This window comes from Microcebus murinus, chromosome 6 (genome assembly GCF_040939455.1).
Source record: "Microcebus murinus isolate Inina chromosome 6, M.murinus_Inina_mat1.0, whole genome shotgun sequence".
NCBI lineage: Eukaryota > Metazoa > Chordata > Mammalia > Primates > Cheirogaleidae > Microcebus > Microcebus murinus.
In genome coordinates, this window is record NC_134109.1 from 32373429 (window position 1) to 32389855 (window position 16427).

Here is a 16427-nt window from a genome sequence, read left to right on the forward strand (position 1 = left end):
TGGGGAGGCGGTTGCCATGGAAACGGGGCGGGCATCGGGAAGGAGAAAGCCAAGGGCTAACTTGGCAATTTCCTGAAAGGAGCTGAGAATTCAAGTGAGTGTGTGTTCCATTCACCGCGCAGTTTGTGCTTTCAGAGGTCTGGGGGCTGCGGCCCCTCCACAAGAGCCCGGGCTGCATGGCTTGCCTGTTACCTCTAGGGCCCTGGGCTGGGCTCTTCATTAGAAACATCTGCTCCTCACGCGCTCTGCTACCAGTCACAGGGCGGTGGAAGAATAATGCCCCGAGAGCGCCACGAGGTTTTCAGACGGGGGTGGGGCACAGAGGATGCGAGGCTTCCCCCCACCCCACTCCCAGAGGGGAGGAAAGGCTGTGTGTAGGGACACAGGGGGCCCCCAGGCCACTCTGTGCTGGTGGGGGTGCCCTGCATCCTGGATTTTCCTGGATGGTTCCCACTGTTATTCCAAGTGACAAGTCCAAGGCTTGCAGTTGTCCCACAGGCAGCCCCAGCCACTCTACACTGTAGGGAGAGTCCTCAGCACTCCCAGGCCTGCCTCCTCCACAGGTGCCCCGGCCTGTGGGCTGTGGGCAGGGGCGAGGGGGAGACAGTTGGGTTGCTGCCCCTCTGCCCCTGTTCCATCTGGTTTTGCAGGAGGGGAGTTGGGGAGGCAAGTGGGCGGAGGATGGAAGTTGAGAAAGTAAAAACTTGATCCTCTAGACCTTGGTCCTCCCATTTGAGACAGGCCAGAGGAGAGGGCTCCTGCCAGCCCCTGCCCCCTCTGACCTTGGGTGCAGAATTCCGGGGAACATTTTTATCAAGCAGTTGGGCAGGCCTTTGCCCCGTAAGGGTTCTGGCTCAGTGGTCTCTCTCTCTCTCTTCACCCCCCCGCCCCCACTCTCAGGGGCAGTGTAGGAGCCTCCAACACATCTCCACAGCCATCCCTCATTGTGGTACCTGGAACCTATGTCCATTTGGAGGAGCTTCACCCCCAGCTAAGCCTCCTGTTCAGACGCCAGCCCACCTGGGGCCCAGCAGGGTCCACCCTGATCTCCTGAAGCCTTTTCCTGTGTCTGAACAACATGCTTATAGTTGTATTCCTCAGGAGGTCTCAGACAAGGAGTCAAACTAAATGAACCACAGGAAGAATTTGCTTTAGGGGCAAACAAGAGAACCCCGATAAAAGGCAGGGGCTGTCTGAAACTTCCCCCTCCCTGGGGGTGTGTGGGAGGGAGGACCAAGGACCCTGCAGGGCCCAGCCACCTCCAGAGCTGCTGCCCGCCTCACAGCCATCCGATGCCACCTCATCCCTTTCCTGCCCTGAGGTGGCCGAGAGGAGGGAGGCCCTCCTGGTGCCTGCTTTCCCACCACCTCGAGTCTCCAGGGTGCCAGAGCTGGAGCAGCAGGGGCTGGGGGACCCCACCTCCACTCCACTCCTGACCACAGGGAGGTGGGGCTTGGGAAAGGGTGGGGAGGCAGGCAGAGCTAGGAGCCGGCCAAACAGAGACACAGTCTACCAGAGGCCCAGCGGGGAGGGAATGATGGCAGGAAGGAAGGTACAGGGCACAGGGCCAGAGAGAGGAAGACAGGAGGGAAAAGACAGACACGGTGACGGAGGGAGTGTCAGAATCAACCATGGGTCAAAGCGAGTGAAGGCCAAATCCACGTTGTCTGTGGTGTCGCTGGGAAAAGATGGGTGGTGGCAGGGTGTGGGTGTGCGTGTGTGTGTGTGTACAGGGCCTGTGTCCACACATCTACACACACACACACACACACACACACATGTGCACACGCACATACACACACACACCCAGGGGGAGCTACAGGGCAGGCCTGTGCCAGAATCGGCCGCATTCTTCTCGACTCCAAAGCCAAAGCGCTCTTTGCAAAATGCTTTCTCATTACTTGCAGGCACGTTTTTCTCTACCACACTCGGCTTTCGGTTTCTATGTGCTGCTGCAGTCAGGACTCTTTTTTCCCCCTTCTCTCTAAAGCAACTCTACAAACACCTGCATTTTATTAATGCTGCCTGGAGCTGGGGCTCTCTCAGCCTCCAGCCCCTCCTCAACCAGGCTCAGTGAAGCAAAGCACAAGGGTTAACCCTGTGTGGCTGGGTTTCTGTCCCGGAGACGTGGGGCCCCACCAGGAGTACAGGAAAGTGCAGAAGAGGTGGAGGGCTCAGGGCCCAGGATGGCTGGACAGGCACTCTGGGAACCCCCCAGCTCCACACTTCCCTGGCCCCGAGCCTTCGACCTCGTTCTCTTATCACTGTCTCCCTGTGTCTCTCTTCAGAAGATGAGGACACTGTTCTGTCCTGAAAGGAATGCGTGCAAAGTTCTAAAAGACAGAGGATAGCCCTTTAAATGTCTGCTCCATCCCTCTGCCTTTGGGAACCACTGGGACTAAACAATTCCAGAAAAATAGCTGCTTTCCTCTTTAAAATATTTTACATTAAAAAAAACACAAAGAATATAAAAATGGCCCACAATCCCATCACCCTGAGAGCCCTGTTAACATTTAAAAAATGTAATATATACACACAGAGCTTTAAAAAAAAGTATTAGAAGGTATAACATGAAAATTTAGTTTCTCTTCCCTCAAATTACAGATGCTCCTCTCAAAAATAATGACTATTAAATAGTTTCTTACATATTCTTCTAGGGAAAGAATTTGGGCATATACTGACATCTTCCTTTTTTAATTAAAAATAAGTCTGGAATTCTTGCCATATCAGCACATGGAGACTCTTTCATTCTTTTTAATGGTTGCATAGGAATGCATAGGATGGCTGTCCCCTAGTTTATGTAACAGTGTACTAGTGAGGGGGACCTAGGCTATTTCCAGTTTATATGTCTTACAGATGTTGCCATCATGAGGATCTTTGCACATGTGCATTGGGTATATGTGTGTGAAGACAACGGCAGGAAAATTCCTACCAGCGCAATCGCTGAGTCAAAAGATATGTGCATTTAATGTTTTGTCTACTCTTTTTTAAAAAGGGTTGTTTCTTTTCCTACCCTTCTCCATTTTTTCCTCCCAGGTAAACTCCTAGTTATCCATTAGAATCCAGCTCAAATTTCCTCTCCTTCGTGAAGCCTTCTCAGATTGCTCTATGAACCACCCAGCTCTCTCTTCCATGCTTCCTCAGTCCCTCTCGCCTAGTCTTACTGTCTACTATTTTAAGGTATTTATTCTCCATATTGGATCATAGTGTGAGGATTGACATCTTTTAGCGTATAACACTTTTGTCTTTAAAAATATTTTTCTTGTATAACTCCACTCCTGCATATAGACCCAAAAGAACTGAAAACAGGGACAGTTGTTTGTACAACCAAGTTCATGGCAGCATTATCCACAACAGCCAAAAGATAGAAACAGCCCAACCCAAGTGTCCATCATGGATGAATGGATGAACAAAATGTGAGAGAGATATAATGGAATATTAGTCGGCCTTAAAAAGGATGTAAATTTTGACACAGGCTACGACATGGATGTAACCTGAGGACATTGTGCTAAGTGAAACAAGCCAGTCACAAAAGGACAAATCCTGTGTGATCCCACTCACACGAGACGCTCAGAGTAGTCACAGTCACAGAGACAGAAAGCAGAACCGCGGTTGTCAGGGGCTGTGGGGAAGGGAAAACGGGGAGTCTGTGTTCAGTCGGTACAGAGTTTCAGTTTGGGAAGATGAAAAAGTTCTGGAGGTGATGGTGGTGATGGTCACAGAATGACGTGAATGTACTTAATACCACTGAATCGTACCCTTATACATGGTTAAAATGATAAATTTTGTTATGTATTTTTTTTTCTTTTTTTTTTTTTTTTTGAGACAGAGTCTCACTTTGTTGTCCAGGCTAGAGTGAGTGCCGTGGCGTCAGCCTAGCTCACAGCAACCTCAAACTCCTGGGCTCGAGTGATCCTTCTGCCTCAGCCTCCCGGGTAGCTGGGACTACAGGCATGCGCCACCATGCCCGGCTAATTTTTTATATATATATCAGTTGGCCAATTAATTTCTTTCTATTTATAGTAGAGACGGGGTCTCGCTCTTGCTCAGGCTGGTTTCGAACTCCTGACCTTGAGCAATCCGCCCGCCTCGGCCTCCCAAGAGCTAGGATTACAGGCGTGAGCCACAGCGCCCGGCCTTGTTATGTATTTTTTACCACAATAAAAAACATCGTCTTTCTTTGTGTGAAAATGTGCCACCTTAACAGACTCGAAGTTGCTGGCGAGCCCTCTCCATGGGTTGATGTAGCCATCTCCTCACCTCAAGCTGAGGCTGACCCATCCAAGATTGGAGAGTACTTACCCTGTTTTCAGATATTTCCAGGGAAGGGAGCCCATGACATTATTAGGCAATCTTTTCCAGTGTCTCAAAACCCCAGACATTCTTGGTCCCAGACCTTTCCTGCTGCACCTGAAGTTGATTTTCCTTGGTCAGTAAGTGCTTTGTCAGGCCACTCACTCTCCGCACAGCAAGGCTCTCGCTGCACCGTCTCCAGCATGGGTCTGGCTAAACCTCGCTGCGCTGGCTTCCTAAGCAGAGCCGGGGTCACAGGCCCTGGGGCCCTGCATTTAAAGGAGTCCGCCATTTCTCACTTCATGTAGGATGTGGTTTGTTGGACACTAGAGCTTTACCCTCTCCGACCTACATCTGTACCCTTCAGCTGAAGGCTTCTTGCTGACAGGGTAGAGTTTCCCAAAGGCACAGGAGCAGAGCTCGCCAGTCATCTCAACAACCCTTAGACGACAGTTCTGTGACCAGAGACGCAAGACATATTAATCAGCTGTTTGAAAGGTGCACCTGGCAGGCATGTTTCCTGCAGCCCAGAAGATGCTGACCTCGTCAGCTTTGAAATACCAAAGGGCTAACAAGAGAACAACGGGCTGAGGAAGACCTTGTCACCTGGGTGCCTGTCGACCGCAGGCTTGCAAGGCCTGACAGGGCCGAGACCTGTTGTCTGGAGCTCAGAGGAAGTGGAGCCTTTTCTGCTACGATGACCCACCTTAAGTTTCCTTCTGGGCCATGAGAAGGGGAGGGGTGGACCTAAATGATGGCCCCATGCTCAGTGACTCAGATGTCACTGCCACCACAAAGGGAAATTCGTGTGGGGGTGGACACCTCCAGAGACCTCACTCACCTGTGATTCGGGGGATGACAGCGTCACTCGCGTTCATGTGCCAGGCCTGTCACCCTGGAACATTAGTCAGAGGGCCTGTGTTGACAGTTCCAATTTCAACTTGGCTGCAGGAAGGGGCTGAGCCCTGAGGAAGACAACAGCCCTCAGGTGCTTCATGCAATGAAGGCTGAGGCAAGGACAGTCCCAACGGGTCACTCCTGTAACTGGGGTTTGACATAAGTGAGGTGACAGGCAGTGACATTAACATCATTTGTGTGTTACAAGATGGTCTTGGTCCTTCTCATTTCCCGATAAGCTGGACTGTCTGACAGAGTAAATTCCAGATGCCCTTGTGGACTTTTCATTATGATCAGGTTGCTAAGGAACTGTCCTCTATCTGTAAGCATTTTGGAAGTACTAGTATTAGCGCAGGGTTTTTGGAGGGTGTGTGGGTTTATTTTTTGTTGTGTTTATTATCCCTGCCTTTCCACCCCTGGCTCACCCACCCAAGGAGCTGGCATCGGGAAACTCAAGGAAGAAGGAAGGAAGGGAAGCAGGAATGGAAAAGGCTGTCCAGGTTGCACAAGGAGAAAGGGACTGTATCTGTGCTATTTATCCCTGAGTCCCCAGCACCGCCACGCCGCAGGCATATAGAGGCTCCGATTAATAGTTGATAAATCTTGAAGGGAGGAAAAAATTATCACAGAGAGGTCAGTTGAGTTGACTGACATTCCACAGCAATTCAACAAGGAGGCCGGGGAAGAATCTGCCCTTCCAACTTGCAGGCCAGCTCTCAGCAGGAAGCCATGCCCAGTCTCTTTTTAAGCTGTCAGCCAGCTGTCCCCAGGGAAGCAGTGGCCATGTAAGGCATGGGTCCCCAAGCTCAGGGCTGGCTTTGGGACTGAGTCTCAGACAGGATGGGAAGGCTCAAAGCCATTGAAGGGTTGGGCAAGGCCCCGACTTTGGCAAAATTGGGCCTTCCTGCAGCAATTATCAAGGGGACTGACTGGGTATTTGGGTTAGGAAGAGAGAACCCTTGGCCCAGGATGGCCAAGCAGCCACATGTTAGGACCCAGGTGCCCTGAGGTGTGCCTGGAGAGGGCCTCCTCCAGCCTGCCCCTGTGCAGTGGAGGCAGGAGTGGGGCTGTCTCCTCTAGAAGGGATCCAGAGAGTCGGAAGCAAAGGGACAGTGTGTCTGCCTTGCTCTTCCTCTGCAGGGCTCTGTTCTCCTCCTTAAGGAGAAGGCTTTCTGCTCGTTTTTGGTCACTTGGATATGAAAGACCCTTTCCCCAAGGTCAGAATGGTAGCAGGAGAGAGACTGTGACTTTCCAACAGCACTCTGTGCTTGGATTGACCATCCCTTGTGTCCTGGTCCTGAGAGCCATGGGCTTAAGAGCATGGGACAGAGGCAGTTATAAAACTGAAGGCTTTATAACACCTTTGATGTGCCTCAGTTTCCCCACCAGGAGTCTGTCCTCATCTAGGAGTTTTAGAAAGTCAATCCAGGAAACCCCCTGAGGTGGTATGATCCTCTGACCAGCCAGCTGGTTCTTCCCCAGCTCGTGTCAGGCTTCCCCAGAGCCAGATGTCCTTCCACACAAGTTCTTGTTGTTCAATCCGTGGCCCAAACAGCACAGGGCACGGTGGAGGCCTGAGACAGGGCTGGTTTTGGTGAGGCCATCAGGAAGGCTCACGGAGCAGGCATGGCCACCGGCTGGAAGTCAGTGGCCCCTGTTGGGCTTGCGCGAGGCTGGTGGAACCGGGGTGGGCTGCGCAGTTCCCGATGGGACACTTGAAGAGCGTCAGAGGACTTGCTCAGTGTCCTTTCTGTGAATTCTTTCTCTTCCCTTGAGCTGCCCTTCTCCCAGCCTCTGTCTCTCCCTGCCTCTTTCTAAGCTCTCGGAACCACATAACGGTGAGGACTCGACCCGGAACGTCGCAGGGAGCCAGATTTCCTCAAGCCTGGCGAGCTCCACTGCGGTGAGGAGTCTGAAGGCTTTTTCTTTTCAAAACAAGCTGAGGAGAGGGTTTGAAAAACGCCGAGGAATTATGCCTGTTTCTTCTTTATTTTCCTTTTCCCCCTCTGGGCCTGAGAGATCAGATTTTTTTTTTTTTCTTTTTTACAGTACATTTTGGCAGGCCCCATTTTCTTCTGACAGAAAAAAAAATAACAGGCATATTTTGGGCGATTACTCAACTGGGGTCCTTTGTGACAGGATGTGCAGCTGCGTGACGAATGGAGCTGGCTTTCTCCTGGCTTCCTTCCCCTTTCAGAGCTCTTGTTTACTGCCCTATACAAAAAAAAAATGCCATAAGTTACAGATTTTTATAAAAAAAAAAAAACAGCCTTGTGAGATACTCAAAGGCAATAAATCCTTTGGATATTCCATTTCCAGAGCTGCAAACTCCCCACCCTCTCCCCACTTTTTCTTTTCAAATGCTCAAGCTCTTGATTCACGACATGTGAATCTTCTTCTCCCCCCCCCCCCCAAGTCCCTGCTTTCTTCTGAACATATGTCCAGCAGATCGTGCGAGTAGGGGGAGGGCAGGGCGGGGGAAGGGAGCGAGATGGGAACCATATTTATGGTGCTTAACTCAGCAATTGCTAAAGGAAGGAATAATGACTTCCAGGGGCTCTGGGCCTTTTTTCCAAGGCCTTTGTGTTTCCATAATCTATGTCAATTTTGTGGTGTAAGCAAAAGTTATTACAAAACGTGCAACTAGCTTAATGACAATGGGTATGCTTTAAACCAGGAGGGACTATATCTTTATAGAGGAAATTCAAATCTGGCTGGCTTTGGAATGCAGAATCCTTGGGCTTTCCAGAGAACTTTTGGAAGGGACTCTTTCAAGCTTAGAGTGTTGGACAACCCTTCTGGCCTTTCAGTTTTTCTAGAGAGCAAATTGCTTCTTATTTCAAAAGGTGTCTGGCCTATGGATGGGAAAGGTTACCTGGCTAGTTAGGTTTAACAGAGGCAGATTGTTGTAGATAAGGCATAAGATCTGTGGCCAAGTGATGCATTTGACTCTCAGTTGTGATCTGGGACAAGTTGTTTAATATCTGTAGGTCTCAGTTGCTCTGATGTTAGAATTGGGATAGCGGCCCCCTCCCCTCTAGGCTGCTGACAAAAAATGTGAGATGATATAAGTCCAAGGCATGGTGGGAATTATACAAAGTATGCAGTGATCCCTTCTAATCCTTGTTCATCCGAAGGGCTGGCTCACACCTTCAGCAGAGGAGAGAAGCTTATATGAGAACTACCTGCTGATGACCAGGAGAGAGGTTATTCATACAGTGGCCCAGGACACAATGCTATGCAGGCATTTGGGAAGCTGGTATTGCCTTCATGTTTGCCCACTCCCTGGTCATCTTCCATGCAGGACTCAGAACCATAATTTTGATCATAGGCCTTCCTTGCTCATGAAACTCTCTCATCAAACCCGGACAAAAAGCACCCATCAGCCACATCTTGCCTGCCTTTTCCTCTGTAACTAACTCATCTTATGCACATACTCCTTGTTGTAGAGAAGTGAACACTGGACACCGTTTTTCAAGTCAGTTGTCTGACATTTTCCCTGGACATTGCTTGGAGGCCCTCTCTCCTTCATCTTCTTTCTACTCCTCTTCCTCTTTCTCTCTGTTAAACCTTGCTCATTTGTCATTTCTTACAAGAGTCCACTTAAACTCAGCTCCTCCTAGAATCCCCACTCATTAGGAAAACCTCAAGTAGATTCTCCAAAACCTTCGATAAACCCTACAAATTATCTTTTTTCATTTTCTAGAGTTCAAAAGTCTAATGCCCTCAGTAAAGGCAATTGACTTGATTTCACCAGAGGGTAAACTGAGGCACCAGCCAGGGAACTAACTGGCCAGGGATTACATAGAAAGTCAGTGACATAGACAGAAATAGAAACCCCACATCCTGATTCCAGTTTGCCTAGAGTTTAAAAGAGGCGCCTTAGCTTGGATATCCCAGAATAGCTTCTCCCAGGCTGACCAGCTGTGAAGTGATGTGTTACAAGGGTTATTTTTTGCCTTGGCTTAACTCTTAAAAAAACACCCCAAACTCCCAAAATCGACCTAAGAAAATCCATTTCTCACAATGTCATCTGCTTGCCAAGTTTAAACCTAGTATATTACATCATGAACGCCTTCAGGCCTCACTCTCAGCTTACTATGATGCTCAGGTATCTGAATTGAGTTCAGAAATCACAGTTTATTGAAGGAAACAGATCATTAAGTCACTCCATTGGACCGAAGCCGTCAGCATTGCTTATTTGGAGAAGCTGAGCATTGACTAATGTTCTTTTGATTCACATGGACCTGGCCTAGCTGGGGCTATTTAACAAAGGGTGTGGCCATCAGATGACATGAGGCCCACTGGGGCTAACGGGAAGAGGGACAGGGACACTGGTGTGCTGAAACGGGCTTGCGTGGGCTTATGAAAACTGATTGTTAAATTTTCAGCAATTTTGTGAAGAAGTTGTTTAACACAGCCATCATTACAATTAAATGATATAAACTTATAATTAAATAATTATGTTAAAGACAAAGATAATAAATACTGACACCAGATCACATCCTAATTATTTTACTATAATTTATTGTAATCTACACTTTCGAATTCTGTGTCTTCTATTAATACACATGGTGGGACTACTATAGAGTGGTATACTACTGTGAATCTTTTCCCAATTCCACAGTCAGTAATGCCACATTGGTAGTTTGAAATTGGCCGTGGTGAGAATATTTACACCACAGAAATTGGCAAACTTTACACTCAGGGCTTGTTTTGTTGTTTTGTTGATTTCAAAAGCTATTATCTGATATAGTAAAGAAGTAGCTTAATGGAAAGCTCATGGAAAAACAAGTGAAGTTGTCTGAGAGACGTCTTTGTTGTCGCACTCTGTCTTACTCATTATTGTAAATGTAATTATCAACCAACATTCACATCAGATCTACAATTGTAAAGCCAGTTATTAAACATTCACCAGCACTCTACTGAAAAGAAGTGTGTATAGGCTACTCCATTGCGATCCCCAAAGAAAGGACATTATGGAATACCTACAACTGAGCAATAAGGAGCATGCCTGAGGCACTTCTGTGGAAGAGGAGATAATTGCTGGGAAGAGAGCAACTCAGATGAGAGAATTTATAGCCAGCAGCCAGAGACCATCAGAACAGGAATGTTGAAAATAAACCAGATACTCTAAAATAAAATCTGCCACTGGATCCCAACAAGGTTAGATGGTAGAAAATCCATAATCACTTCTAAATTCAAGGTGAGAATTATACTATATATTCACAGTACCTTAAAGTTCTAAAGGCCTTTTGTATACATGAGCTCATGTGATTACCAGAACAGAACTGAAGTAGAAGGGTAAGTTAGCTACCACCATCATACCCATTTTACAGGTGGGAAACTGAGGCAATGGGAGGTTAAGTAGTTTGCCCAAAGTTATTCTTTCTGCAGAGATGGCTAACCTGGGACTTGATGGAGATGTAGAAATACCACAGACTTTGGGGTTAATTGCACTCGGTTAAAAACTCAACCTTGACATTTATGTAACTTCAGTAAGGTTACTTTACCTGTTTAAGTCTTTTTTATTTTTAATCTTACAGAAGATAAAGTGAAACAAGTTTGCAGTGAGGGTTGGTTGAAGGGAGAGCCTAGGTGTTAAAGGACCTGGTTCTTAGGAGGCCATCCACGTGTTTCCTTTCCCCTCCCACTGTGATGTTTTAAAATTACTTACATTTGTTTTTGAAATGCAGTATAGGACTCTCTTGGCTAACATATTTACTTTTCTAATTATATTTTTCGGGTTTGGGTAAGATTGCATGGCTTTAGGCCAAACCAATTTGAGGGGGTGGGGGCAGGGGCAGGGAGGAGGAAGGAGGTGGATCAGGATGGGGCTAGCCCAGGATGAAAACCTTGCAGAGAGCTCCTTCCCTCGGGGGGAATGGAGAGACTCTGGACCCAGTGTCATGATCAATAAGGCCATTCCATGCAACAGCAGCTGGGGTTCCCGACCGGCTGCCCCTTCCTAGACCTAGGCCTTCACGTCACCCCCAGCAGAAATGAGGAGGGCTAGAGACCCCTGTGCCCTCTGAAACCCTCACAGTCTTACCACCACTCTCTGCCTGGGAGCAGGACCCTTCCCTACGGAAAGCAGAGGCCCCAGGCCATCCCTCATCTCCCTGTGCAGGGAGCCAGCCACCCCCACCCACCAGCACTCCTCACTGCTCCTTCCTGACTTGTCTTTCTTCTCAGCACCTGTTGCCACGTGGCATGCTGTGTAAGATACCAGACTGTAAGCTCCACCAGGGCAGGGATTTTTATTTCATTTGGGACCTAGAACAGTGGGAGGAACACAGAAGGCTCTCAACAAGTATCGGCTCAGGAAGAGGGTAAAACAGGTCATTGCCCACCCCCTTTGTTGTCTCTTTGAAATATCAATCCATTCTTCGATAAAGTTCTACAGACTCAGATCTGGCTCAGGTCTCACAAGCGTAAATCATGGTGGCGAGGGTGTTGTCCGAGGCCTGAGGCAGAGCTCGCCGCAGAAACAGGACGGCCTGTTGACTGGCCCACGTGGACTGAGCAAGGCGATGGAGCTCAGTGGTTAAGGATGTGGTGGTTCAAATCTAGGCCACGCCACTTGTTAGCATGTGACCTTGGGCAAGTTATTCGATCTCTCTGAGTCTCATTTTTCTTATCTGTAAATGTGGAAAGAAATATCCACCTCATAAGGCTGTAGTGCGTCTCACAGAGATAAAGCACGGTGAGTGCCCGGCACACTGTGAAGGTGGAGTGGGGGGTTGGGGCAGGGGAAGAGCACAGCTGGAGCCGCTGGGGAAAGCCAGGCCTGCCCAAGACCTGTGCTTCTGTGTTCACAGACGGCGTCTTACCAGCCTGGCGTGGGGCCTTGCAGGAGCCCCCAGAGGAGCCTACAGTGCTAACACAGACCCAGGAAGGCCCGGCCGAAGCAATGCGCTGCCTCTGTCACAGTCCTCGCTGGGCTGGAGCTGCTGGAAGGACCCCAGTGCCTGCGTGCGTGGGTGGTGTCTTCCCTTGGGCAAAATGACCGCACATGCGGCTGGGCATATAGGAAAGCATATACGGGGGAGGACACCAAAGCTGAAGCCATGCCCAAGAATAAAGAACACAAGGGCTCATAAGACACACTGAGTTGAGGACTACAGGGCTTAGATCCAAGGAGCAGCATAGGGCCAACGGAGAAGGTGGCATGGTTTTCCTTCCATGAAGACAGCTGTGGTTTCATGGGGGGCATTGAAAGGAGGGAGGCTTGGTGAAGGGGCAGGAGAAGAGACGCTGAGGACAGGAAGGAGCGTGTATGAGAGTGTTAAGTCCATGTGGAGAGGCCTGGGCAGGGCAAGTGGTGCAACTGGAAGGTGCCCCAGGAGTCTATCTGCCACCAGCTAGGGCCCAAGTGCACCAGTCATTAGGCAAGTCTGCACCAGGGAAAGCCCGATTTAGGCCCAAGAGGTGCCTCTTCTGCTTGGTATTTTATTATGTATTTATTTATTTATTTTGCTACAGGGTCTTGCTTTGTTACCAGGCTAAAGTGCAGTGGCATCATCATAGTTCACCGCAACCTCAAACTCCTGGACTCAAGCGATCCTCCTGCCTCAGCCTCCCGATGAGCTGAGACTATAGACACACACCTCCACACCTGACTTTCTTTTTCTATTTTTGGTAGAGATGGGGTCCCGTTCTTGCCCAGGCTGGTCTCAAACTTCTGACCTCAAGTGATCCTTCTGCCTTGGCCCAGCCTGCTTGGGATTTTAAATGCCATCGGTGCTCAAGGCAGTATGGTATATGTGAAGGTAGACCTGCAATAGGGGCCAGGAGATTTGGTTTGAGGTTCCAGAAACCATTTTCCAGCTTTGACTTTGAGCTTCAGTTCCCTCATCTGTGGCAAAGGGAGGAGCATGTGTGGCTGCTCCACTGGGCCACTGTCAAGGCCCACTGAGTGGAAAGCACGTGGCCTCTGTTCCTAACCTCTGGGTGCTCCATGCTTGGTGCATTCAAGGACCACTCACTTCCACAAGCACCCCCAACACTCCTCCCCCCCACGACCTCGTGTGGCCCTGCAACAAAAGCATAGCTTCTCTGGTTAATCTTGACCTCCCACTGGCCCTGCCTGCGTGTGGAGACACAGTCCCTGGATGCTGGGTGGAGAGGCTTGTCATTTAGCCAGGGTAGCTCAGGCACTAAGCGCATGAATGGACGCCTGCAAAGCACTCTGGGCTCTTTGCTTGAAAGCCACCAGAGCGAGACAAAGGGTGCTTTCCCTCGCTGCATTCCTTAGCAGGGGGCTCGCCACGCCTGCCTCCTCCAGAAGCACCTGTGCGGGTATAGACATGTACACCTTCCTGAACGCTGGCTCTGTCCCAGATAGTGAGCAACACACATGCAGATTCCACTCTTCTGCAGCTACCTCTGCAACTGCGGGCTTGTCCCATAGCCCCAATCTCCCTGGGCCTCAGTTTCCAGTGCCGCAAAGCAGGAACCACAGATATGCTAAACACCCTGCTTACAAGGAAGTCATCCAAAAGCTGTTATGGCTGGTTTTTGATTCCCTGAAACCTCTATGGATCAGCCTGCATTTCTAAACCAAATGCCCACATACAGCCAGTTGCCTTGGTCTAGCTCAGAGCATTTGGTGTCCCAAACTTTCGCTTACTGTGAGGGTCTAGAGCCAGCCTGCCGTGGTGGTGTTCTGGCTTCCATTTACTAGCTGTGTGACGCTGGGCAAGTCACTTTAACCTTCCTGAGCCTAAGTTTCTCATTTCTAAAATGGGGATCATAGTTGTACTTACCTCATAGGTTGCTACATATATAGTATGAACTCATGCATTTGAGCTATGAGTTAATGTATGAGTTAACCCAAACATATGAGCTCATATTGTATGGGTAAAGTGCTTGAACCAGTGCTTGGCACATAGTAAGAATAAGTGACAAACAATAGTAATAATAATAGGTATTATTATCCATTTTCCACCCTGATTATCATTCTGGCCCCATTTTTCTGACTTTCTCCCCATGGCCTTAAGGCCTACCTCTCTCTGGCCTAAGTCTGCGACTACCATGAACACTCTAAGACTCATGGAAGCAAGGGGTAGAAGGAAGGTTGGATGGAGCAGATTGGGAGGATTGAGAAGAACATATGGCTGGGCTCAAGGGCAGGGCAGGAGGGAAAGGCCATTGAAAGGAGGATGACAGCACAATGCCTGGGCTAACCATCTCAGAGATTTGACAGCTCAGGGCAGCAGCACAGTGTCTGTGAAACTGTCCCCATATCCAGGCTCCCCCAGCATCTACCTTAATCCCACTTTTATAACCTGTGTACCACAGTGGTGCAGATGAATTGCACCGAATTCACTGAGGCTTCCTCTTTGCACTCCCCTACCAGGTGGGAATTCAATCGAATAGAATTGAATTACACAGCGTTAGGATGTTAGCGTATTTGCCATATTCCTCTTCCCTGGACTTAGAATGAAAGGTTGAAAAAAACTGTGGCCCCTTTGTCCCAAGCCCAGGTCTTTTCTCAGCACTTCTGCTGCCATGCTGGGCCCATGAAGATATCAGAAACCCAAGCAAGCTGTAAGAATAGGAGTGCTGTCTCATGCACATTTGCTAGACATTGTCATGGCACTTCCCTTGTCATTTCTAACGCATCCCATGGCACCATGTTGGCTCTGTGCTGCATAAGTCCGAGACACTTGAAATCTCCTCAAACTGTATCTCAGAAAGGCAGGGCCCCAACCTAGATTGTTTTGGATTCCCCCAACACCCATCTCCCTCTGGTTGTTACTAACACCCCAGTCCCTGAGATATGATCCCAAGGAAGAGAGGCAGGAAAGGCCTTGCTTGACTGACTGCCACCTCTTTTCCTCTCTCTCCTCTGCTTCTCCTCTGGATTTGGAAAAGCTTTCTACTTTACCTTCCCATCTGGAGGGAAATTGCCTTAAACTATCTACACCATGCACTGTGGCTCATAGTAAAGTTCCATATACCAGACCACTTGGCTTTGCTCTTGCTATATAAAAGGAAGATGTTGAAATTTAAGAATCTTTTTTCCACAAAGCCTCTAATGACTCAAGAGAGTCAGTACAGACCCTCAAGGCTGAGTAGTGACTCACTGTCCCAAGCAGTGCCCCCTTTCCCAGGAGGAAGTGACCATGTAGGTCCATGGCTGGGACGTCATAGCATGAGATGACTTGGAAGGGAAAGGGAAATATAATGGTTTGAGATGTTCCCTGGTGTTACCCCAGGCTTATTGAAAGACTGGAACTATATACTGATGCTACTTCTATATAAGTAGACATGTCATTTTACACTTATATGTATATATTTAGAATAAATGAGAAGGGCATACAGCAGGTGAAATGTCTCTTTTCTGAATGATGGGAATATACACAATCTTTACCTCTTTCTTTTGACTCATACACATTTTCTGATTTTCTACAATTAATATAAGTTACTTTGGAATAGAAATAAAAAGACAAAATTGATGATTTCTTATATTTTATGTGAAAGTTTAAATAAAATATACAAATATATTCACATATAAGCATATATAAAAAAGAATTCTGTATACCTCTTCATTTATATATTATATAATATATAGCATATGTTATATATTATACATTAGAATATAGGAAGGAAATACAACAAAATATTATTAATAGTTTTCTAGTTGTGTTTTTCTGTATCTTCCAAGGTTTTTGCATTGAGCATTTATTATTTTTTTATTAGGAGAAAAAAAGTGTGTGTGTGCATGTGTATGTGTAAGTGTGTGTACGGGTACGTGTGTATGTGAGTGCGTGTATATGTGTGTGTATGGTGTGTGTGTGCATGTTTCACTATATACGCTTCCTTTGGCACAAACAAAAATTGTCAAGTTGTATTCAGATCATTATTTCTATCTGTTTTCCTGGTACAGATTAGCTATCTGCTTTTCTTAGTATGAAAACAGGTACAGCTCTTTTCCTGTGTCGATAGCTTCGATATGTCGGGCTTGGTCCTGAAGTGACTGCAGGGTTGGGTGTGTGTTTCGGCTCGGCCGGGTCTGGCTGGTGCACGGAGCCGCCCAGAACGGTGGGGTGAACTGTGGATGAGCATCTAGAGTTGTTTACAAACAGTGAAGCAACCTCCTAGTAGAGAATGTTCCGGACTTAATTCTCGTGCACCAGGAGCTGTGTTTTGTAGGTGCTGCCTGTCCCCTGGGGGTGTGTATGTGTGTGTGGGGGGATTAATAAGGAGCTCTGTTCTCAGCGCAAAGCAAG

The 16427-nt window shown here is 48.2% G+C and overlaps 1 protein-coding gene across 1 annotated transcript in view; it reads right to left on the bottom strand.

Annotated features, from left to right (window-relative positions):
* Window positions 1–5083: 5083 nt before the first annotated feature.
* Window positions 5084–16427, bottom strand: part of RAD51B (RAD51 paralog B) — a 764513-nt gene continuing 753169 nt past the window's right edge. Inside the window, exon 11 of the mRNA XM_076003923.1 lies at window positions 5084–7404. Coding sequence (XP_075860038.1) covers window positions 7397–7404 — 8 coding nt within the window. The 3' untranslated portion in view covers window positions 5084–7396. The remainder of the gene's footprint in view (window positions 7405–16427) is intronic.